The following is a 22,808-nucleotide window of genomic DNA, read 5'->3' as shown; positions in this document are numbered from 1 at the left end:
ACACTGTGTACCTTGGGGATGTATTCCCCACCATATAAAAGGATACGATATGCCCCCTTCCAAAGGACAACTTGAATGCATGTTTGACCAATCCCGCTCATGTCCGAGACCTCAGAGGTGTCGAAATCAAACTAACTGTACCTAGGGCCAGCCTAATAACAAGCATCAGGCTTGACTCCTCTGTCAAGGGCATGCAAACAGTTGCACACATTTGTCCATCCCAGTCTCCTACCCACTTATTCCATCATTATCTGTCCATCATTCTATCACCACTGGGCTGCCATCACGACTGACAAGTTGGTGTTGGAAATAAGATAGCATGGATACACTATCCCTTTTCTCTCCATCCCCCCCACAACTCCTCCAACCCCGTCCTTCAGGAACCTCTCTCACAAGAACCTGCTACACACCAAGGTCAACCATCTCCTATTTATAGGTGCAGTATAAAGAATACCACAGGAATTCAGAGGGAGAGGATTATACTCTCATGATTTCCTAGTACAAAAGAAGATGGGAGGACGGAGACCCGTATTGATCTGAGGAGAGTAAACAATTGTCAGAAAACACAGATTCAAGATGGTAGCTCTATTGTTCATAATACCTTCTTTGGATTTAGGCGACTGGTTTGCTGCTCTCAGCCTCCAGGATGCATACTCTCAAGTCACCATGCATCATGTGCACAGGAGGTTTCTCTGTTTTACAATTGGCACAGATCATTTCCAATACCAAGTCCTGCTGTTCAGACTGTCTGTCTCCCCCAGGGTGTTTACCAAAACACTGGCAGTAGTTGCCACTCATTTGCGAAGAAAAGGGGTAATAATATTCCCTTATCTCGACGACTGTCTCATAAAGGGCAAATCGTCAGCAGAGGTTTCCCAGATGTTGACAGTCACCATAGAAACACTGCAAATGCTTGGGCTCTTCATCAACCAACAAAAGTCAACATTCCAACCCACTCAGGAGTTGGAATTTATTGGAGCCCATCTCGATGCCATTACTGCAAGGGCTTATTTGCCCCTCCACAGGTTTCGAGCAATGCAGGAGTTAATAGACGTTCTTCTCTATGAACCCACTGCTTTATTATATGCCTGAAGTTGATGGGCCTCATGCCAGACTACATTTCTATACACTCCAACATTGGTAACAAACAGTTTACCATTTCCAGAAACATGATGTACGTAGAAAGGTGGCTCCACCACCATGAGTCAGAACTTTTCTCGAGTGTTGGACCAGGGAAAAGAACATCCTTTTAGGAGTCCCTTTTTACCAGCTGCAACCATATTACTACTGACGCCTCCCTCATCGGCTGGGGGCACATATAGGTACCAGCTCCATCCAAGGACGATAGTCACCCCAGGAAACATTAATCCATATAAATCTTCTAGAACTGAGGGCAGTTGCCAGTACTTGCAAATATTTTTGCAATCGCATTCGCAACACCACAATCAAGATCCTTACAGACAATGTAGCGACAATGTACTACATAAACCACCACACTCCCTATATCTGTGTGCAGAAGCAGTCCAACTGTGGAATTGGTGCATAACCAATGCCATCGCGTTTGTGGCATCCCACTTACCTGGCACCACCAACACTATGGCAGATTCCCTCAGCAGGAATTTTGCACCAGACAAGTAGTCGTCCAATCCCTTTTTCACTGGTGTGGGACACCACTCATAGACCTCTTTACCACCTACAACAACAGCAAGTGTCGCTATTACTGCTCTAGAGCAGGACTAGGTCGACGCTCTCTGGGAGACGCATTTATCTGCAGTTGGGAAGGTACCCTCCTATACGCTTTTCCACCTACACCCTTTATCCCAGGGTTCTCCAGAAAATCATGGCAGACAGGGCAACGGTAATTCTTGGTGGCACTGGCATGGGCACGTCAGCACTGGTTTCCCCTTCTTCCCTGCCTGTCACCTTACCAACTGTACTCACTTCCGTTACTTCTGGACCTACTCACACAGAACCAGGGCTGCCTCCTTCACCCGCAAATACATATGTTGCAGCTGACTGCATGGTACCTAGTTGGCTCAATGCATCTGAAAACCTCTGTTCCACACGGGTCAAGGACGTATTGATTCATAACAGAAAACATACTGCACGTACTGCTTACCTAGCAAAATGGCATAGAATGGTCTTATGGTGTTCGGACCACCCCATGGACCTGCACACAATTCCTCTTCATGGCATTCTTGATTATGTGATGCACCTGAAACAAGCAACTATAGCGTTAGCCTCCATCAAAGTACACCTCGTGACAATTGCTGCCTTTCGCAGACCCATTGACGGTACCTCAGTCTTTGTTCACCGTCTTACAAAAAGATTCCTAAAGGGTCTCATGAACCTCAATCTTCCTCTCTGACCCCCTCCCCCACTATGGAGTTTGGACCTACTACTCACAACTTTGACTGCACCTCCTTCCAAACTGTTAGCTACAATCCCTTTTAAAGATGCTAACTATGAATTTATTTTTTCTCAGAGCTATTACATCAGCACGCAGAACTAGCAAGATGTCAGCACTAATGGTGGTACCGCTTTACACCATTTTTAGCAAAGATAGTGTCATTCTCAGACACCCCCCCCCCCCCAGCCTTTATTCCGAAGGTGTGTTCGGATTTTCATAGTAATGAACCAATAATTTTACCGTTCTTCTACTCTAAACTGCACACCTCACCATGTGAAGCTGTCCTCCATACTCTGGATGTACGCAGAGCCCTCATGTTATACATAGAACGAAAAAAGCCGTTCAGGAAGACCGACTAACTTATAATTTCCCTCGCTGAGAGGTCTAAAGGTCACTCATTATCATCTCTGAGAATGGTGAACACTGTCATCGCCTGCATAACCCAGTGTTACACCATATGCAATGTTCCAATTTTAGAATGACCTACAGCTCACTCTACCAGAGCAATGGTAGCCTCAACAGCATCTCTTAGAGGCATCCCTTTCAGTGACATCTGTAGAGTGGCCACCTGGGTGTCACATCACACATTTGTAAAGTACTACTCAATCCAGCACAGATGGCTGCCCGACAGTTTGGTAGTAGTCCTCTCAAGTGCAAAGGAAGGTGGGATTCAGAGCCCCTATTTGTCTAATTGAAAGTACTGCAGTTGCCACCTACAATGGAGAACCCACGGGGACATCACTCAAAGAAGAAAATGAAAGTACTCATCTTGGTGCAGTAACTGTTGTTCTTCGAGACGTGTGTTGCCGTGGTTTCTCCACTATCTCCCCTCCTCCGTGCTTCAGAGTCTCTTCTTATGTTTTTCAGATTCTGAGGCAGATTCGAGGAAATGGCGAGAGCCAGATCTCGTGCGTGTATAAAAGGGCATGAACGCTGCGCGACGCCTCTGTGCATGTGTGATCTGGCCGGCTACTTCTGCAAAAAGTCTCCAATCTGTGGCGCCGGGGCAAGCCCAGCACCTACAGTGGAGCACACACGGGGAGACACATCTCGAAGAATGACAGTTACTGCACCAAGGTGAGTAACTTCGCTTTTTTGAGTGCAACTTCTAATTCCATACCAATAGCTGTGTTATGGTGAATGAGATATGGAAATAAAAGCGGGAAAAATAAATATATCGGAAACATGACAATTAAATGTTTTTGTAAACTTGCACCAAAGAATGCTGCGTTTGTGACCGTTCATTGATTATTTTGATTAAGCTTATGCATGCCACCCAATTTGGGTGTATTCACATCCTTCTCAAATGAAATTTAATGGCAGATCTGAGACTAGAATAGAATGGAATTATGTATTTTTCCACTTAATACAACTCTGGGGAGAAGGAAAAAGAAGTTGTAAGCAGCATCTTCCTTAAAAGGACAGAGTCTTAATCATTTTAGCTTGCTATTAAACACTTAACTTTCTCTTCATAGGTCAAGCATTTGCTGCAGGAATCAAAGTTATTTTCAGGAACATCATTATATACGCATCTTTGTATTGAACAATTTTTAAAACATTGGAGCCTAAAATGCACTATATTTAGTAAATATAAAGAAAAATGCTAAAATATTTATTTGGGCCTGATGTGTTTGTGTGCAATATTGTCTGAGCTTTTTTCTGTTGTGAAAACTGTTCAAAAAAGTCTGTTTTCTGATATTTCAAAGAGTGTTCTGATTTAAAATTTACTCAGTATTTTCCTTTTGTAATGTTTGCCTGGTTGACCTATTTGAGGTCATTTTATAGCTTCAAGTACAAGAAGACCTTTCTCTTGCTGAATTTATTTAAAGCAAGGCGCCCTCAGTGCACTGAGAGCATTTATAGCTGAATGTGCCAACAATTTCTGGTGTGAAACTATATTTCCCTTCCAGTAATTCTCCTGAAATGACAGTTGTATTTTATTCATTTCATTTGACATTAATTTTTTTATATTGTTTAGATTTGTAACACTACCACAGTGGTGTCTGTTCCTAACAAGTGCCAATAAATTATTTAAAAACAGTTGATATGAAAGAAATAAAATCAGTAATAGCTTAGCAAAAATGACAGCAGTGAAATCATATAAGAAGAGGTAAATGGGGAAAAAAAGTAGCTCACCTTCTGTAAATATTTCCCCTTATACAACAACCAGGAGCATTGCCAGCCAAACTTCTTTTTGGGTATGTCTACATTAGAGATGTGAAAAGTTAATTGGTTAACAAGTAAATATCACCTTAACAGGTGATACTTATCTGTTCCAATTAACTGGTGGGGGCTGGAACAGCTCCCCGCCACCCGTGGTTGCTCCAGCTCTGCAGGGCCTGCCGTGGATAGGGGCTGCTTTGGGCATCTGGAGCTGCCACTGTCCATGGTGGCCTGGGAGCATTGCAGGCAGGGGCTGCTCCAGCTGGGTTGGAGCTGCCCTTATCTGTGACTAGGGGTTGCTCCAGTCTGGCTGCAGCAGAGGTGGGGGTGCTTCAGATAAGGTTACCCAATTAAATGGAATTTTACATCCCAAGTCTTCACTTCATTTAGATCTCTGCAGCGGGCCCCTGACTTAGGCTCGTGGGGCTAAGGGGCTGTTTAATTGCAGTGTAGATGTTCAGGCTCTGGCTGCAGCTAGAGCTCAGGGACAGTCCAACCTTACAGGATCCTAAAGCTGGAGAAGGCTGAACATCTACACAGTGGTTTGTATTATAGGTGGGGGCATTAGTAGTCCCTATCATTAAGGTTGTTTGCACTTCCTGTGTAAGACACTGTTTTCAGTTGCTTGATTGTTTGGGTCAAGGAAATGTATAAATTAGATGTTCCTACAGTAAGTTATTTCTGTGACAGTGTCATTAGAGTATGATTTGGACTAAGATTATCAATGGATTAAACAGACATAGCAGTAGGTGCAATGCACTTGCAATAGTACCTGATTGCCATAATGTTTTGATTTATGGGTTTGTGTTGTTTTTCTGAGGGAGTGGAGAGACTGAAATGTTAGACTGGCAAGGGAGCAGAATGATTGAAACTGGCGACCGACTAATTATTTTAGTAATCGAAGAAAGCAAACAGCCATTATTAGAAAGGAATCGTGATTACAAATCATACTTTTATGAAATGGCAGGATGCATCATATGAATAATATAATTTTTGAGGATTTCAAGTGAGGCTGTTGATCTAATGCTAGTTAATAGTTTTATTCCCTTCCTCTGCCCCTCTGTGGTGGGGTAGTGCTGGCAACCCGCATGCCATCTACGTCGTCCCCGGCAGTTTGGGGGGATGACTGGGTCGGGCCAGCAACCTGCCGGCTGCCCGTGCTGTTCCTGGTCCCTGGGGGAAGTGTCGCGAGCGTGTCAGCAATCCCCACACTGGCCGCACCATGCCCGGAATTCTGGGGAGAGACAGCCACACAGCCCTGGTCGTGCTGCTGCGGGGCTTGTGCCGCTGCTGCCAGGGGGAGGGAGGTGATCGGACTGGCTTCCCCCCAATCGGCGACGCCTACCCAGGTGCTTGGGGAGGCAGACCGGGCAGCCATCTGCCCCCTTCTCTAGAGGGCGCTGTACAGTGGGGTCTGGGCGAATGATGCCTGGGCAGGCGCCCGCAAGACAGGGGGGAGGGGCCATCGGTGACATCATGACACTTGCCATGTCGGCGGACACCGCCATGGGACGTTTAAAAGCGGTACTGCCATGAACCACGGAGATCGCCCAGAGGAGGGAGGAGAGGTGACCCTGAGAAGGCGAAGGCAAAGGGAGGTAGGAAGCGACCCAGGGCAGGGTTTTGGAACCCGGGGGGTTGGTGAGTTTCGGGTCTCAAACCCCACCACCCGGAACTGGGAACTAATTCCCAGTCCTTAGGGCCCTGGGTCGGGGCTTGGAGTGAGGGCGGGCCCAAGCCCCCCTACATTCTCCAGCAGCGTTCCTAGCAGCCAGCCCAGAGGAGAGATGAGGCTGACATTCTGGTTGCCGGATTGCAGACGCCAATAAAGACTGTGAATGCAGAGGCACTCGGACAGGCAGGCAGTTGGGAGGAGGGGGGAGTACTATGGACCCCCGGGTGAGGGCCTCCCCTCTCCCAGTAACGCTCCCCCTCCAAAAAAACCCTGCCCTTTTTCATCTTGATACATTTCCTTAAAACAGCAAATATGATCATATTTTTTCATGTTGCTATTCTACCTCCAGAGAGTCATGCAAAATAGATATTAAAAAATTATAGGGTTCTGTACAATCCTTTCTTAGCAGAATTATCTGGGTATTTTGTAAAAAAAAATCTTAATTTCTATTCTGATGGAAAAATTAGGTGCTAAATTATCATGTGTTTTTCATTATTGGTCACTCGGGCCTCAAATTCAGAACATAAAGATGTTCCGGTAGTGTGTTGCCTTTCTCGGGATAGCATTGGGATGCAAAGGACAACACTGGGGCATGGGGTGTGCATTCTGTAGGGTAGATCCTGCTGTGGCATGATGTGGAAGTCTTGAAGTTACTGAATAATCCTGTTATCCCAAGAGATTTGTTTACCTTTTTCCTTAGGCTAGAAAGCATGTACTAACTTATTTTCATTTCTTCTTCAGGGAACATAACATAGAGAATGCTGGAGATGAATATATTGAAAAATACAGACAACTGGAGACTCAAGAATTGGACAAATTTGATAGTGTTCACTTTACATGTGGAGCAGGTGAATAATGAATGGTCTTTTCCTTCTCCCGATCATAAAGTAAAAAACCAAAAAGCTTAAACTGTGGGGGGTCTGTTTGTGGAATATTATGGCTTTATTCTATTTTGTGTAAGGATAGGCTGGTATTAAGTGAATAGTTGACTCATATGTATAAGTGGGGTGTGTGCAGGCTCACATACACAGATGCAATGCACTTTAATAAAATTATACACGCTTAATTTAGGATTACAATATATGCAGATATTTAATTCTGTAAGAAGGTTTCTCCATGTATACTTTAAGACATTGTTTGTGGTAATATGGGCCTAGTAAGCCTTCCCAATTGTTAATCGAACTGTGGGAAAATAGACAAAAATGTATAAAATATTTCAGTAATCTATAATAATAAATGTTGATGGAAAAAGGATATGAATGGGAGATGAACTAAAGTAGTCCAAACAAAAAGGTCTACTGATATAGCACAAGCTCTACATTGAGATGTCATGCCTGGTAAACAAAAGGAGTGTGGGATTGGAAACTAATGGCCCAAAAATGATGTGTTGTAAATAAAGATAAAATGAGAGAACAGGCTATACAGGCAGTCCCCGACTTACGAGGATCCAACTTATGTCGGATCCACAGTTACGAACGGGGCTGCCCCAGAGTACACGGACTGTGGAACCTCGCGGTCCTGCCGCCCGTGTACTCTGGGGCTTTCTCTGCGTCTCCCTGGTCTGCAGACCAGGAAGATGCAGAGCAAAGCCGCGGAGGGGCTTGGGCTGCCTCGCTGCCCGAGCCCCCCCCCTGCGGCTTTGCAAAGCTACGGGGAAGCCTGCAGCGGAGCAGTCCAGGCGCGCCTGGGCTGCCTCGCTGCCCGAGCCCCCCCCCGCGCGGATTTGCAAAGCCGAGGGGGGGGCTCGGGCAGCGAGGAAGCCCAGGCGCGCCTGGACTGCTCCGCTGCCGGCTTCCCTGCGGCTTTGCAAAGCCGCGGGGGGCTCGGGCAGCGAGGCAGCCCAGACGCCCCGCGGCTGTCCTGCTGCCGGCATCCTCAGAGGTTTTGCTCCTCATCTCCCTGGTCTGCTGGTCTCCAGCAGACCAGGGAGACTGGGAGCAAAGCTGCGGAGGACCTAGGCGGCGGGACCGCGGTGCGTCTCGGTCCGCCGCCCGTGTCTTCCTGGTCTGCTGGGGTGGGGGGTGGGGGGGCGCGAAGCTAGTACGCCCCCCCCCCCCCCCCAGCAGACTAGGCTTTTCGCCAGACGCCTGTGGCAGAGCAGCTGGGGTGCTGCCGGTTGGTCCCCCAGCGCCGCTCTGGGCGCTACTGGTCCAACCCAGCAGCACCCCAGCTGCTCTAGTCCTGATTCAGCCGCTGCTGGTCAGTTTCAGCAGCGGCTGAATCAGATGGGGTGCTGCTGGGTTGGTCCAGTAGTGCCGAGGAGCGGTGCTACTGGAGCAACCCAGCAGCACCCCAGCTGCTCTGCCCCAGGCGTCCTGATTTAGCCGCTGCTGAAACTGACCTTCGGTGACTACAGGAAGCCTGAGGCAGAGTTGCTCTGCCCCGGGCTTCCTGGAATCAGCTGCTGATCTGTTTCAGCAGCAGCTGACTTGGGGATGCTTGGGGTTCTTAAGTTGATTCTGTATGTAAGTCAGAACTGGCGGTCAGTTTCAGCAGCGGCTGAATCTGGACGCCAGTTCCGACTTACATACAGATTCAACTTAAGAACAAACCTACAGTCCCTATCTTGTACGTAACCCGGGGACTGCCTGTAATCCCACCACTCCCTTTTGGGGTCCTTAAAAAGTAGTCATTAGGGAGAGACTCAAGTAGACTAGGCTGGAGACTGATGGCTGCTGCTCCCAATGTGGCCTGCAATTTTGGGGTTCACCATCAGACTGTTGAGCCTTCTCTATCCTGGGCCTGAGAAATATACAGGTCAGAGAGAGAGACCCAGGTGACATTATCACCTCCACTGGCTTTGGATAAATCCAGAACATCACCTGAAATGTGAGACTGGCCATCTCCCTGTTTTCCTTCTCTCATCTACCATATTTTAAATTTAATATCTTTTTGTACTCTCTGTAATACGAGTCTAGCTTAGCCGCACAAGACAGTATCTTTTGCAACACTGATGAAAGCTTTAAGACCAAAGAAGCAGCTAAGGCAGACGTGGACAAAAGGGCTTCCGTGGGCTAGATCTGGCCTGAGAAGGCTCTGCCACTCCCCTGCCCCCAGGCCAATTAAGGCCTGTGGGTGGGGGAAAGCGTGCACAGTTTCCTCCACCCTGCAAAGATCACTTGGCGCTTAGAAGCACAACATCCTGCTGGCAGGGGAGGAGACTTTTCACGCTCCCCCGCCCCCAGGCCATTCATGGCTTGGAGGCGGGGGAGCACACACAGTTTCCTCTGCTCTGACCCCACCCTGCAAGGAGCGCGCAGCACTTACAAACACCTCAGGTTCACGGCAGGGCAGGAGGAGACTTTGTGCGCTCCCACACCCCCAAGTCCTGATTGGCCTGGTGGCAGAAGGGGGGAGCATGCAAAGTCTCCTCCCACCGCCAGAGACATGGCTACCTAGGGGGAACCTCTGGGGGGGGGGGGGGGCAAAGACTTCACGCACTCCCCCATCCTCAGACCAGTCATCATCTGTGGGTGGAGAATCAGGGAAGCATCCTCTCCCTGCCCCTTCTGCTTGAGGCCCCGCCCCTTCTGGTGGAACCCAGGGTCACTTCAAAAATTTCTGAAGTGGCTCCTGGCAAAAAATTATTGCCCACCCCTGAGCTAAGGCTATCCTCTAAATATCCTTGATACTGGTAAAAGTTTGTCATGTTTTGTAGCGGCCATGAGACTGTATTCTGAGTTGTCTTTCTCTAGCACTTATTTACTTACTTACTGCCCGTTACGCCAATGGCGCATAGGGCAGCAACAAAGTCCTTCCACTTCTGTCGGTCGCAGGCCAAAGCGCCTATTGTTCCTCAAGTGTGATGATGGTCTTTTAATTCTTGTTCTACCGTTCGGCACCAGGTTGTTTTTGGTCTTCCTCTCTTTCTCTTCCCATCTGGTTTCCAGTGGAGTGCAATTTTCTTAATAGATCCGTCTTCTCTTCGTAACACATGACCTATCCATCGCCAGCGTCTTTTCATAATTATAGTGACCATGTCTTCTTGTTTACACTGAGACAATAGGTCTTCGTTGGAAATTTTATTTGGCCAAAATATCCTGATTATTCTTCTAAGATTCTTGGTATGGAATGTAGGCAATTTAGTAAGGTCTCGTTGTATCATGCGCCAACATTCTGCTCCATGGAGAAACACTGGGAGAACACAGCTATTGTATAGTTTCAGCTTGGTGCGCACGCTATACTTTGAGGATTTCCAGATGTTATTCATACTGATAAAGGTATTTCGTGCTTTACTCAGTCTATTCTGAATGTCTTGCTTACTTCCACCATCTGGGGTGATGATACTACCCAAATATACAAATCTATCAGTAAAAGGAAGATCGTTGTTATTGATCTTGATGGGGGTTTGTGTTATGTCATGACTTCTGACTTCTTCTGGTTTATCTTAAGGCCAACTTGTGAACTATACTTATTTAATTTATCTGTTTTATCTTGCATATGCCGATGAGTGTGAGAGAGAAGTGCCAAGTCATTGGCAAAATCCAGATCTTCAAGTGTAGAGAAAAGCATCCATCTAATGCGGGTATGCCCCTCCTCAGTCATACGTTGCATCACCCAGTCAATAACAAGATTGAAGAGCAGTGGCGACATTACGCAACCTTGACGAACTCCGGTCTTGACTTCAAACCATATATCGCTTCCTCCAACACAACAGCTATAATTTTTGTAGAAGCTGCTAATGAGCTTCACCATATGATACGGTATTCCATAGGCCCTCAAAATCTGCCATAATCTGTCTCTGTCTACACTATCGAAAGTCTACAAAGTTCACGTGAAGTTGTCATTGCCATTCTGCACTCTGTTCTATGATGTTACGAAGAGCAAAGATCTGTTCTATACAACGCCTACCTTTTCTAAAACCTGCCTGTTCCTTCCTCAGCGTTTCATTAACTGCTGTTGATATTCTACCTATGATGATTTTAGCGAGGATCTTGCTGGGTATTGACAGAAGGGTAATTCCGCGCCAGTTGTTACAATCGCTGAGTGTGCCCTTCTTTGGGATCTTGATAATCACCCCTTTAGTCCAATCCTCCAGTACTTAGGCTTCTGTCCAAACTGTTCTGAAAAGTGGTTCCAGTATTCCAGCTGCTGTCTCTGGGTCTATTTTGAAAAGTTCTGCATTCAAGTTGTCCTTTCCTGGGGTTTTGTTGTTCTTCAGTTTCTTGATTGCTGATATAATTGCTTCTTTGGTAGGTAGATCGATGTTAATATCTAAATCTGTCTCCCTTCCACATATATTAACACCTTCTTCCGATGATTCTCTGTTAAATATTTCTTTGAAGTGTTCAGCCCAGCATGCGTCTTGTTCCGCTTGTGTTGTGAGCAATTTTCCTTGCTTATCCTTAATAGGTGGGCTGACTATGGAATGGTACTTACCACACAGTTGCTTAGTAATTCTATACAGTTGTCCTTGTTCTCCTCGAGCCACAGCACTTTCTGCCTCTTTTGTGAGGTCGTCGACAAAAGCACAGCGATCAGCACGTACCATTCTCTTAACTATCTTATTGGCCTCATTATACTGTTGTTTATAACGTTCTTGTAATCTTGCTGATCGAGTGCTAATCATCTGACTCTTCAATTTACGTCTCCTCTGTAACTTCCAAGTATCTGGTTGGATCCATTGCTTAGATTTTCTCTTCTCCTTATAGCCCAAGCATTCTTCAGCACTCTGATGGTATGCAGTCTTTATATTATTATAGACTGTATTGATGTTACCAACATTACTTTCTGTAACTAAATCCTGCAGCACTTGAAATCAATTTTTTACTTGTGTGACAAAGCTGTATTTTATGCGTGGGTCCTGTAATTTTTGGATATCAAATCTTGGTTGTATATGAGGTTTGTTCTGTGCCTTCCGGAGTTCAAGTCTCACCATTGCAATTACCAATTGATGGTCACTTCCAGAATCAGCCCCACGTTTCACTCTCACATCCAGCAATGATCTTCTCCACATTCCATTAATGAGCAGATGATCTATCTTGTTTTTGTCTCTATCATTGGGCAAATACCATGTCAATTTATGGATGTCACGGTGTGGGAACAAAGTACCTTCAACAACCAAGTTGTTGGTGTCACAGAACTCAACCAGCCTTTCTCCATTCTCATTCTTTATCCCGCATCCATGTATTCCCATTGCACGCTTTTTGTTGGTGTTGTCGCTCCCAACTTTTGCATTTAAATCACCCATGATAATCATCACATCATGTCGAGGTGATGACTTGACTTCTACCTCTAGCTGCTCATAAAAGAGATCTTTCACTTCATCATCGCTGTCGTTGGTTCAGCTATAGCAACCTAGCAGTTAGTGTGCAAATAGGAGTCATCACCAGAGACAGAAGCTTCATTTTCTATCTTTGTTCTTTGCTTTTTCCTTTTATGTTTGTTTTCTAGGAAACAGGATTTGGACTTTAAAAAAAGCTCCAGACCATTTCATCTGACTTTTCCTTCCCCACTTCTCACTTTTTTCTAAAAGGACAGTTATTACCCTTTTTAATAATATCTGGAAAACTATTCAAGAAGAATTTTTTTCCTCTTAAAAACTACAGCTAAAGCAAAAAGGAATAAGTCTTACTAGATTTGTATTCCAAACATGGTTTTTTCCTGTGTCTTTTTAGTAGAACCCTTAATTTTTTAAGATCTAGCTTTGCCATGGGACTAAGTTGGTTAAAGTCTCTGTGCTTAAATCTTTGAATCAGGACTATTTAGTGTTGTACAGTGACTGGATCTCTAACACCTTTGACTTTGTGTCCATTCAGTCAGTCAAAATTAACATAATGGGTGACCTTATTGTCTGTATTCTGTAAAAACAACGAGAAGTCCTGTGGCACCTTAAAGACTAACAAATGTATTTGGGCATACGCTTTCATGGGTTGGAGCCCACTTGGTCAGATGCATCAACAACATTCTTTATTGTTCCAGTTACCAGTCCAATTGATTGTCATTTCTCTTGGCCTTTTTTCCTGCACTGCTGTCATCCACTCCAATTTATTTCTGTGTATATGTGTCTCCCCTTTCAAAATGCCTTTAGTAGAGAGAAATTTGACTGCACCACTTTCCCAGCAGCTTTGGTAGAAGGAGTGTGAAACTGACTAGGATGTCAAGACAGTTCAGCTTCAAATGATTAACTTATTTTGAGGCAAAGTAGTATGGTAATGTAGGACAGTCCTTTTTAGATAGAGATACAGTGTATGCACTAGTATTTTCATGTCTTTCCGTGACTAGGTGAGAGGGCATCAGATTTGCTCTGCGTGTGAAGTTTCGTAAAATAAATGAGCTAACTAGTTATTGAATTGAGTAACAGCTCGTTATGCAATTATCCATTGAGTGATAATGGGAAAATGCCATTTGTGCACCTTTTCCCTTGCTAAAACAAGTTTTTTACCTAACGTACATTTTCTAGTGCTTTGGTTTGTTTAATGTTAAATGAGATCGGTGCTTGCAATACTTTTTATGAAAGAAATAGCTGGGAAATTTTTGCTGAACTTCTGATTGCTAATTTTCTTTTCCTGATACCCTTTTATTTCTCCTTTTTCTGTTTTCTTGGCCTGTCGTTAAACTTCATCATATTTATACAGTCAGTATAATACAGATAGTAACATCCCTCCTTTAAGTTGTCATTTAATGAAACCGCATTTATTAATTACTTCATTCACTGTAAATAAATTCATGGAATACCATATAGATTGGGGTGGGCAAAAGGGCTTCCATGGGTCAGATCTGGCTTGCAGAGGCCCTACTGTTCCCGCACCCCCAAGCCAATTAGAGCCTGGGGGCGGGGGAAGTGCACAAAGTTTCCTCCGCCCTGCCCCCACCCTGCGAGGAGCATGTGGCACTTAGAAACACCACATGCTCCTGGCAGGGCGGGAGGAGACTTTGCGTACTCCCCTGGCCCTGATTGGCCTGAGGCCAGAAGGGGGAGCTCACAAATTCTCCTTCCACTGTCAGGGGCATGGGTGCCTATGGGGATCCTCTTGGCGGGGAAAAGGCACTTCCCCATCCCCAGAGCAATCATGGTCTGTGGGTAGAGAAGCAGTGAAGTGGCCCCTGGCAAAAAATTATTGCCCACCTCGATATAGATGTTCTCTTGTTATTTCTCTTGTTTGCTTCCTTCTATTCCTTTTTCTCTTCCTCCTGTTCTGTGTTGTCATGATGTGGGAGCTCAGTTCATGTAGATTACTGTATTGCAATCTATCTCTTCTAATAGGTGCTCTGCTCCCACCTGAACAGTATCAGTTGAGGGGAAACTAAGCAGACTGGATCATAATGGGACTAGAAGGTGACCCTAGGCATTCTGGGACAAAGCTGCAAAAACCTAGCAAGACTCAGTATCACAAAACATTTAAGACATTTGAAATCTATGGTTGCTAACTTTTCTTCCAAATAAGCAAGATTCCTATTGCATAAATGTATAACCTTAGGGTACGTCTAGACTACATGCCTCTGTCGCCAGAGGCATGTAGATTAGGCTACCAGGCATAGGATCGCCACTTCATTAAATAATCGTCACTTCATTTAAATTTACATGGCTGCCGCGCTGAGCCCATCAACTGTTGGTTGGCTCAGCGCGGTAGTCTGGATGCGCGGGTGTCGACATCAAAGGCATTTGTCGACCACCCAGGTATGCCTCCTGGGATGGGTTTACCTTGGTGGTCGACAAATGCCTTTGATGTCGACACCTGCAAGTCCAGACTGCCGCGCTGAGCCGACAAACAGCTGATCGGCTCAGCGCGGCAGCCATGTAAATTTAAATGAAGCGGCGATTATTTAAATCGCCGCTTCATTTTCCTATGCCTGGTAGCTTAATCTACATGCCTCTGGTGACAGAGGCATGTAGTCTAGATGTACCCTTAGGCATAAAAGTTTTTTTTTTTCTCCAAAAAGCAAAGCATTTATCTTACAGGAAATCTTAGTACTAGTAGTAAAATGTTAATGATCACAGATTTTAGGTGTGCTAGGACACTTATAACTAACAGCAGTTTCTGTTTTTGTTTTGTTTTGTGGTACTTATTTTACTTCATGTAGGGGCATGGGAATTTTCCTAGTGGATCAAGACTGGTGATTCATCTAGTCCAGTTTAGTGATCCAGAGGAAGGTTCAAGAAACCTTGCCACAAGCAATTAGGAATAACCTCTCCAGAGGGGAGTCTTCCTCCTAACCACCCTCTGTTGCTTTAGCACTACCTATAAGTCTCCCAACAAGCCCCCTCTGACAATTAGGGATGTAAATGGGTAACCAATTAATGTTACCGGGTGATGCTTACTGTTAATTGATGCCCAGCAAGAGAAGCCCCCCACCCACGGTGCAGGGTGGTCCAGAGGAACCTACCCATCTGGAACAGCCCCTGGCCATAAAGCTTTTTAAAACTTGTCCTGAAAGCTACTATGACATCTATTTTTATTATCTTCTCCTTTAATTCCCTCCTTCACTTTTGGAATTGGGCTTTCATTTATGTCCTTTATATTTTAACCATGCTGGGGTTTTTTTTGTTTTGTTTTATAGTATTGAGTGTAATACAATTATTACATAGAAATATCTTAAATAATTTTAAAAGTGACATTTTTAGGAACAATGGTTAAAATACACTGATACCAGAAGCATTTTCCTAACAAATTGAGACTCATTCCAGTGTTGGTCATATCATGCAGAGCTTCTGATGTCTGAATAGTGACATCTTTGAACGTGCCAGAGGGCAGTCAGTTATTCTTTTGCATCATGTTGTTGTGACAGAATGCTATATGTGAATATTCCTGGGGAATATATTTATAATCCTGTTCAAAAAGTCTTTTGGAAAAAGACAATATTAATATTCGTTAGGGACTGTTGTTTTGATACAAATCTCTGTCTTCTCCATATTTTGTTGATGCCAGCTGATCCAGTGTGTAGCAGTTATTTGAACCTTTTGCTCTCTTATGTTGTATAGAATCTAGGCTTCGCTAAATACTTCTGATATTATGGGAAGGGTTGTTTGTGGAGGGTGCCTGTTGACAGTGGAAACTCTTTTAGAAATGCCTAGCAACCTCAGTGCTGCTTCATGTACAATTATTTGTGTGGTTTAGCACCAAAGCCTAATAGGGTTGATGTTAGCAGTATAATAATACGGATATGTTACAAATGCATAGGAAGACAATCTCTGCCTCAGAGTTTGTAATCTGTGAATGTTCTGTGAAAACATTCGTTGTCATTATTCCTTAGAAAAGCCTATGCTGGAAATAGGGATATTAAATTTAGATGTACTGGCTAATTGAATAGTTGACGCAATTTGCATCGACTATTCAATTAGTCGATAAGCACGCCTCTGGCCCCATACTCCCTGCGGTGTTTCGAAGAAGCAGAGCCACATGGAGCCCGGGGTCAGCGCTGCTGCTTTGAAACGCCACATGCAGCCCGGCTAGCTGGGGGTGTGTCTAGAGTACATTCCTCTTTTGAAAGAGGAATGTAAATGAAGGAAATCGGAAATGCAAATGAAGAGTAGATTGACAAATCTCACACTTCATTTGCATATAATGTGTCCAATCGCTTTTTCGAAAGTGTTTTTTTTGTTTTTGTTTTGTTTTTTTTGTGTTTTTTTTTAAAAAACAGACTAGCGGTTCTTTTTGGGGAAAAAAACCCTTTTTCGAAAAACCCTGTAAACCTAATTTTTTCAGGAATAAGGTTTCTTTTGAAGAAGGTTCTTTTTTTTTAAAAAAAAAAAAAGCAGTGTAGATGCGGTTCTTTTGGAAAAAAATCCCTTTTTCAAAAAAGCGATTGGACGCGATTATGCAAATGAAGCATGAGATCTGTAAATCTGCGCTTCGTTTGCATTTTCGATTCCCTTCATTTACATTCCTCTTTTGAAAGAGGAATGCAGTCTAGATGCACCCTGGGAGTCCAGTTGGTCCAGGCTGCACATGGCATTTCAAAGTGGCAGTGCTGCAGGGAGACCCGGGACTTTGAAGCACCCTTTCCTCTTCCCCCTGCTGCCTCTTTCTGATAGTCAGCAAGATGGGGGAGTCGACTAGTAGTTCACATCTCTAGCTGGGTACAGAGTTTATTCATAGATTATTTTATTTTTTGAATTAAGGAATCTTCCTATGTTTCCCAATTTGATTTAAAAAAATAAAACTTTGCTTTTATGTCATTTAGTAACTTTAAAGTTACTTTGTACCTGTTCATATCAGTATATTTCATGACTTGGAGTGAAATCCTGAAGTCAACGGGAGCTCTACCATTGATTTCAGTAGGGCTGGGTTTTCACCTGTGATGTCTAATTGCACTTGCATAAAAGCATTTGCCTACAGATTTTGTGCGCTTGTGTTTTTTCCACTTGTTCTGGAGCTAGCATTTACTCTCTTGCTATACATGTGCCTTGATAACATTAGCATTAAAATATTTTTGGATTTCTTTCATATATCCTCTAGTTGCTGTGTCCATAAATTAATTTGGAAATTCTCTTAGCTTAGTGTCCTGGCAACAAGACTGTAGAATTTATTTAGGAGATAAATTAATGATCAGATGTTAAATGAAGATGACACTGTTTAATATCTGGGTTTCATGTCAAAATATGGCTTTATTTGTAGTTTAAGGAAAAGGATTTCAATTCGAGGATGGGGTGATGAAAGGAAACAAATGGTACAAGCATGTAGTAATTGGTGGTCTTTCTATTTATCCAGTTGTTTGGAACAGATGGATAAATTGGTAGTTTCTCTGAAAAACAGGCTATGATTCCTAGGAATTGGGATAGAAGTAATAGTTGTGAGGACTGTGCAGGATCTTTGGCTTGCTGTGATAAAAAGAGCAAAGTAAAGAAAGTTTTATTTAAAAAGTAGTTCCAATAGCATGTTAGATTGGAGAGTAGTGTATGAGTATGATATTAGTGTACAAAAACGAGATAAACAAATGTCTTCTAAAGTAATTACCAAAACCACCTGACAGTTGCATATATAGTGAATAGATACCTTTAGTTTGTTCACAGAATTACTTTGAGTATTAGTAAGTAAATAATAAGTTAAACCTTGATATAGTGTCCTTTGAAGTTTACATTTCAGATACAGTGAATATATTCAGTAGCTCACATTTTTGTTGTAATTATAGCAACTTGCCTTTGATCCTTTTGTCTTTTTTTCCAGCTTCTCCATCACCATTTCCATGTGAATCACATGATGTGACATGTATACCAGTAACTAACTATAAATACCCTGATTTGCCTATAACCAGATATAAGGAAGAGGTAAACTAAAGTTATTGATGTAATTGATATTTTGCTATTGATGGAATAAAAATGCAAATCTACACTGAAATTTTTCAGAAGGAAGATTCTGCTATTAAATTAATCCCAGATGAAATGTTGTTTCATTGAAAGGCTCTATTTGTGGTACAAACCCAATTTTAACAACATATTTTCATAATTAAAACATTTCAGTTACCGTTTCATAGAATACTAGGACTGGAAGGGACCTCAAGAGGTCATTCTAGTCCCCTGCCCTCATGGCAGAACCAAATACTGTCTAGACCAGTGGTCCCCAACGCAGTGCCCGCGGGCGCCATGGCGCCCGCTGGGGCATTTCTGTGCGCCCGCCGACAACCTGGGCTGGCCCCACCCCCGGTGCACTGGGGCGCGGCGCTCGGGCGGCCCCAGCTCTGGAGCATATGCGGGCACGCGGTGCCAGTGCTGGCCCCAGGTGCGCGGCTCGGATGGCGGCGCCGGCCCCGGGCCCACAGCACAAGGCGCTTGGGCGGCCCCGGCCCTGGGACATATGCTGGTGCCGGGTGCAAGGGCATCCCCACCCCCGGCGTGCCCCAGGATGTGCGGCTCCGCCCCTGGCATGACCCAGGACATGTGGCCCTGTCCCCGGGCGCCCGAGAGCCTCTAAAGGTTGGGGACCACTGGTCTAGACCATCCCTTATAGACATTTATCTAACCTACTCTTAAATATCTCCAGAGGTGGGGATTCGACAAACTTTCCTGGGCAATTTATTGCAGTGTTTGACTACCCTGACAGTTAGGAACTTTTTCCTAATGTCCAACCTAAACCACCCTTGCTGCAGTTTAAGCCCATTGCTTCTTGTTCTATCCTCAGGGGCCAAGATGAACAAGTTTTCTCCCTCTTCCTTATGACATCCTTTTAGATACCTGAAAACTGCTATCGTGTCCCCCCTCAGTCTTCTCTTTTCTAAACTAAACAAACCAATTATTTCAGCCTTCCTTCATAGGTCATGTTCTCCAGACCGTTAATCATTCTTGTTGCTCTTTTCTGGACCCTCTCCAATTTCTCCACATCTTTCTTGAAATGCGGTGCCCAGAACTGGACACAGTACTCCAACTGAGGCCTAACCAGCACAGAGTAGAGAAGAAGAATGACTTCTCATGTCTTGCTCACTCACACCTGTTAATGCACCCCAGAATCATGTTTGCTTTTTTTGCAACAGCATCACACTGCTGACTCATTCAGCTTGTGGTCCACTATACCCCCTAGATCCCTTTCTGCCGTACTCCTTCCTAGACAGTCGCTTCCCTTTCTGGATGTGTGAAACTGATTGTTCTTTCCTAAGTGGAGCATTTTACATTTGTCTTTATTAAACTTCATCCTGTTTACCTTAGACCATTTCTCCCAATTTGTCCAGATCATTTTGAATTATGACCCTATCCTCCGGGTTAGTTGCAACCTCTCCCAGCTTGGTATCATCTGCAAACTTAATAAGCGTACTTTCTATGTCTGTATCTAAATCATTGATGAAGATATTGAAGAGAGCCGGTCCCAAAATATACCACTGTGGAACCCCACTTGTTATACCTTTCCAGCAGGATTGTGAACCATTAATAACTACTCTCTGAGTACGGTCATCCAGCCAGTTATGCATCCACCGTATAGTAGCCCCATCTAAGTTGTATTTGCATACTTTCTAATTAGAAATATTCACCTGTATATCAGCATTCATCTCCTTTTATTACCTTAAATGAGTTTTAAAAAATAATATGGAGATAAAGAAGTAAATTGTTAAGTACTGTTTCAAATTCTATACTAACATATTTTATGGTCTTATGAGCATTCTTTTAAAAAATGTAATTTCAGGTAGTTTCTTTGGTAGAAAGCAATTCAGTTGTAATTGTACGTGGAGCGACTGGTAGTGGTAAAAGTACACAAATTCCGCAGTATATTTTGGATGACTACTCACGGCGGTCTGCCTACTGCAACATTGTTGTTACCCAGCCTCGAAAAATTGGTGCCAGCAGCATAGCAAGATGGATTAGCAGGGAGCGGTCATGGGTATTAGGTGGATTTGTAGGCTATCAGGTATGATGATGTTTCAAACTGTATAAAGTATATAATTTAGAAATGAGAAAAATTCTTCCTCTACCTTACTTTAATGCTCTATAAGTAATTCTAGAGAATCATAAATGGCTTTTAAAACAGAACTATGGCAGAAGTGGATGGTTAATAGCTCGCTGCTAACATCCCTAGGGTCAATTGCACTCCCGTCGACTCCAGTACTCCATTGGATTGAGAAAAATAAGGGAAGTTGATGGGAGAGTTTCTTATGTTGACCTCCCACAGTGGAGACCGGGAGGTAGTATTGAAAAATCCACTTCCAAAGGTGGAAATTTCAAATATTTATTTAAAAATGAGCGTATAATTGAAAACTGTTTTATCACTTCAGGAAAAATGGACACTGTTGCCTCCCGGTTATAATTTGGTGGAACAAATACATCATTCCAGTTTTTTTCTAGATGGGATCCTTTATTTAATGTTTAGATTCTGAACTGTAAATTGTACTATTGCTAGTTGATTCACTATGGGTATGTCTACACTACAGCACTAATTCGAACTAACTTAATTTGAATTAGTTAATTCGAACTAAGATAATTTGAACTAGTGCATCTAGACCTAAAAACTAGTTCGAATTAGCATTTTGCTAATTCGAACTAGCATGTCCACATTGAGTGGACCCTGAACCGAGGTTAAGGATGGCCGGAAGCAGTGCTGGCAGGGCATCAGATTAGGACTTAGAGCGTGGAGCTGCTGTCTCAGGCTAGCCGAGGACTGTGCTTAAAGGGTCCCGACCCCCACCCCGGACAGACAATTCTCAGAGGTTCCCCGCTTGCAAAGCAGTCCTGGCTTGGAGTGCCCTGAGTGCCCACACTTGGCACATCACAGCACTCGGCCATCAGCCGGGCTGCACTTGCCGCAGGCTGCCATCCAGGGGGGGTCAATCGGGGGGCTGCAGGAGAGTTTCCACCCCGAGGAGCCCACAGAGCCATCCCAGTCCTCCGCATCGGGGGCTTGTACCCCATTCTTCCCTCACCTCCTTCCACTTACTCGTCTCTAGCCCCCTTCCTGATGTACAAAATAAAGGACACGTGTGGTCAAAAATAGAAACTCTCTTTATTTAACAAAACTCGGGGGGACTGGGAAAAGGAGGTGGGAGAGGGGAAGAGAGAGGGTGGGAGAGTGGAGGGCAACTAAAATGATCAGGGGTTTGGAACAGGTCCCATATGAAGAGAGGCTAAAGAGACTGGGACTTTTCAGCTTAGAAAAGAGGAGACTGAGGGGGGATATTCTAGAGGTCTATAAAAGCATGAGTGGTGTGGAGAGGGTGCATAAAGAAAAGTTCTTCATTAGTTCCCATAATAGAAGGACTAGAGGACACCAAATGAAATGAATGGGTAGCAGGCTTCAAACTAATAACAGAAAGTTCTTCTTCACAAAGCAAATAGTCAACCTGTGGAACTCCTTGCTGCAGGAGGCTGTGAAGGCTAGAATAGAGAAGTTAGATAAATTCATGGAGGTTGGGTCCATGGAGTGCTATTAGCCAGGGGGTAAAATGGTGTCCCTGGCCTCTGTTTGTGGAAGGCTGGAGATGGATGGCACGAGCCAAATGGCTTGGTCATTGTTTTCAGTCCATCCCCTCCCTCCAGGGTACCTAGTGTTGGCCGCTGTCGGCAGACAGGCTACTGGGCTAGATGGACCTTTGGTCTGACCCAGTACGGCCATTATGTTTTTATGTTCTAAGCTCAGGGCTCAGGGTCGGGGTCTCACTGGCCCACCTTGATTTTCATGCAAACCTGCTCCTGGGTGGCCAGTCTGGCAGTTATCCTGCCCTAGACGGCCACTTTCCTGTGCCTAGTGCGGAGGTCGTGGACGTTGGAGGCTTCCCCCAAACCTCGATGAGGTCCACAATGTCCGCACTAGACCAGGCGGGCGCCCGCCTCTTGCGGCCCCGGGCAGGATCCTGGGAGCCGCCAGCCTGGTCCTGGGAAGAGGTGGAGGGCTGGGTGGCAGCGGGTGGCTGGCTCGTGTTGTGGCAGGTGCAGGGTCTGCTGGCTGGGTGCTGGCAGGCTTGCACCTGGCAAGGGCACCGTAGCAAGACCGTGCCCCTTTAAGGATTCCGGGGCCGGGTGTGGGGCAGACGAGTTTCCCTGGTGGTGCCCAGAGTGGCCACCAGGGCAAGCTGGGGAGGGCTAGCCTCCCACTAGTTCGAATTAAGTGGCTACACAGCCCTTAATTCAAACTACTTAATTCGAACTAGGCGTTAGTCCTCGTAGAATGAGGTTTACCTAGTTCGAATTAAGCGGTTTGCCTG

The 22,808-nt window shown here is 44.7% G+C and overlaps 1 protein-coding gene across 2 annotated transcripts in view; it reads left to right on the top strand.

Annotated features, from left to right (window-relative positions):
• TDRD9 (tudor domain containing 9) overlaps positions 1–22,808 on the top strand; it is a 151,790-nt gene that overhangs the window by 15,212 nt on the left and 113,770 nt on the right. Inside the window, exons 2-5 of one of the 2 annotated variants that reach the window (XM_075926468.2) lie at positions 3,278–3,487; positions 6,990–7,096; positions 18,356–18,456; positions 20,300–20,521. In XM_075926468.2, the coding sequence (XP_075782583.2) occupies positions 3,300–3,487; positions 6,990–7,096; positions 18,356–18,456; positions 20,300–20,521 (618 nt within the window). In that variant the 5' untranslated portion in view covers positions 3,278–3,299. The remainder of the gene's footprint in view (positions 1–3,277; positions 3,488–6,989; positions 7,097–18,355; positions 18,457–20,299; positions 20,522–22,808) is intronic. The other variant, XM_075926469.2, reaches the window with a different exon arrangement.

The sequence above is a fragment of the Pelodiscus sinensis genome, chromosome 5 (assembly GCF_052426305.1).
Source record: "Pelodiscus sinensis isolate ZL-2025 chromosome 5, ASM5242630v1, whole genome shotgun sequence".
Taxonomy (NCBI): domain Eukaryota; kingdom Metazoa; phylum Chordata; order Testudines; family Trionychidae; genus Pelodiscus; species Pelodiscus sinensis.
The sequence above is the reverse complement of the archived record's forward strand: the minus strand, read 5'-3'. Positions and strand labels throughout refer to the sequence as shown.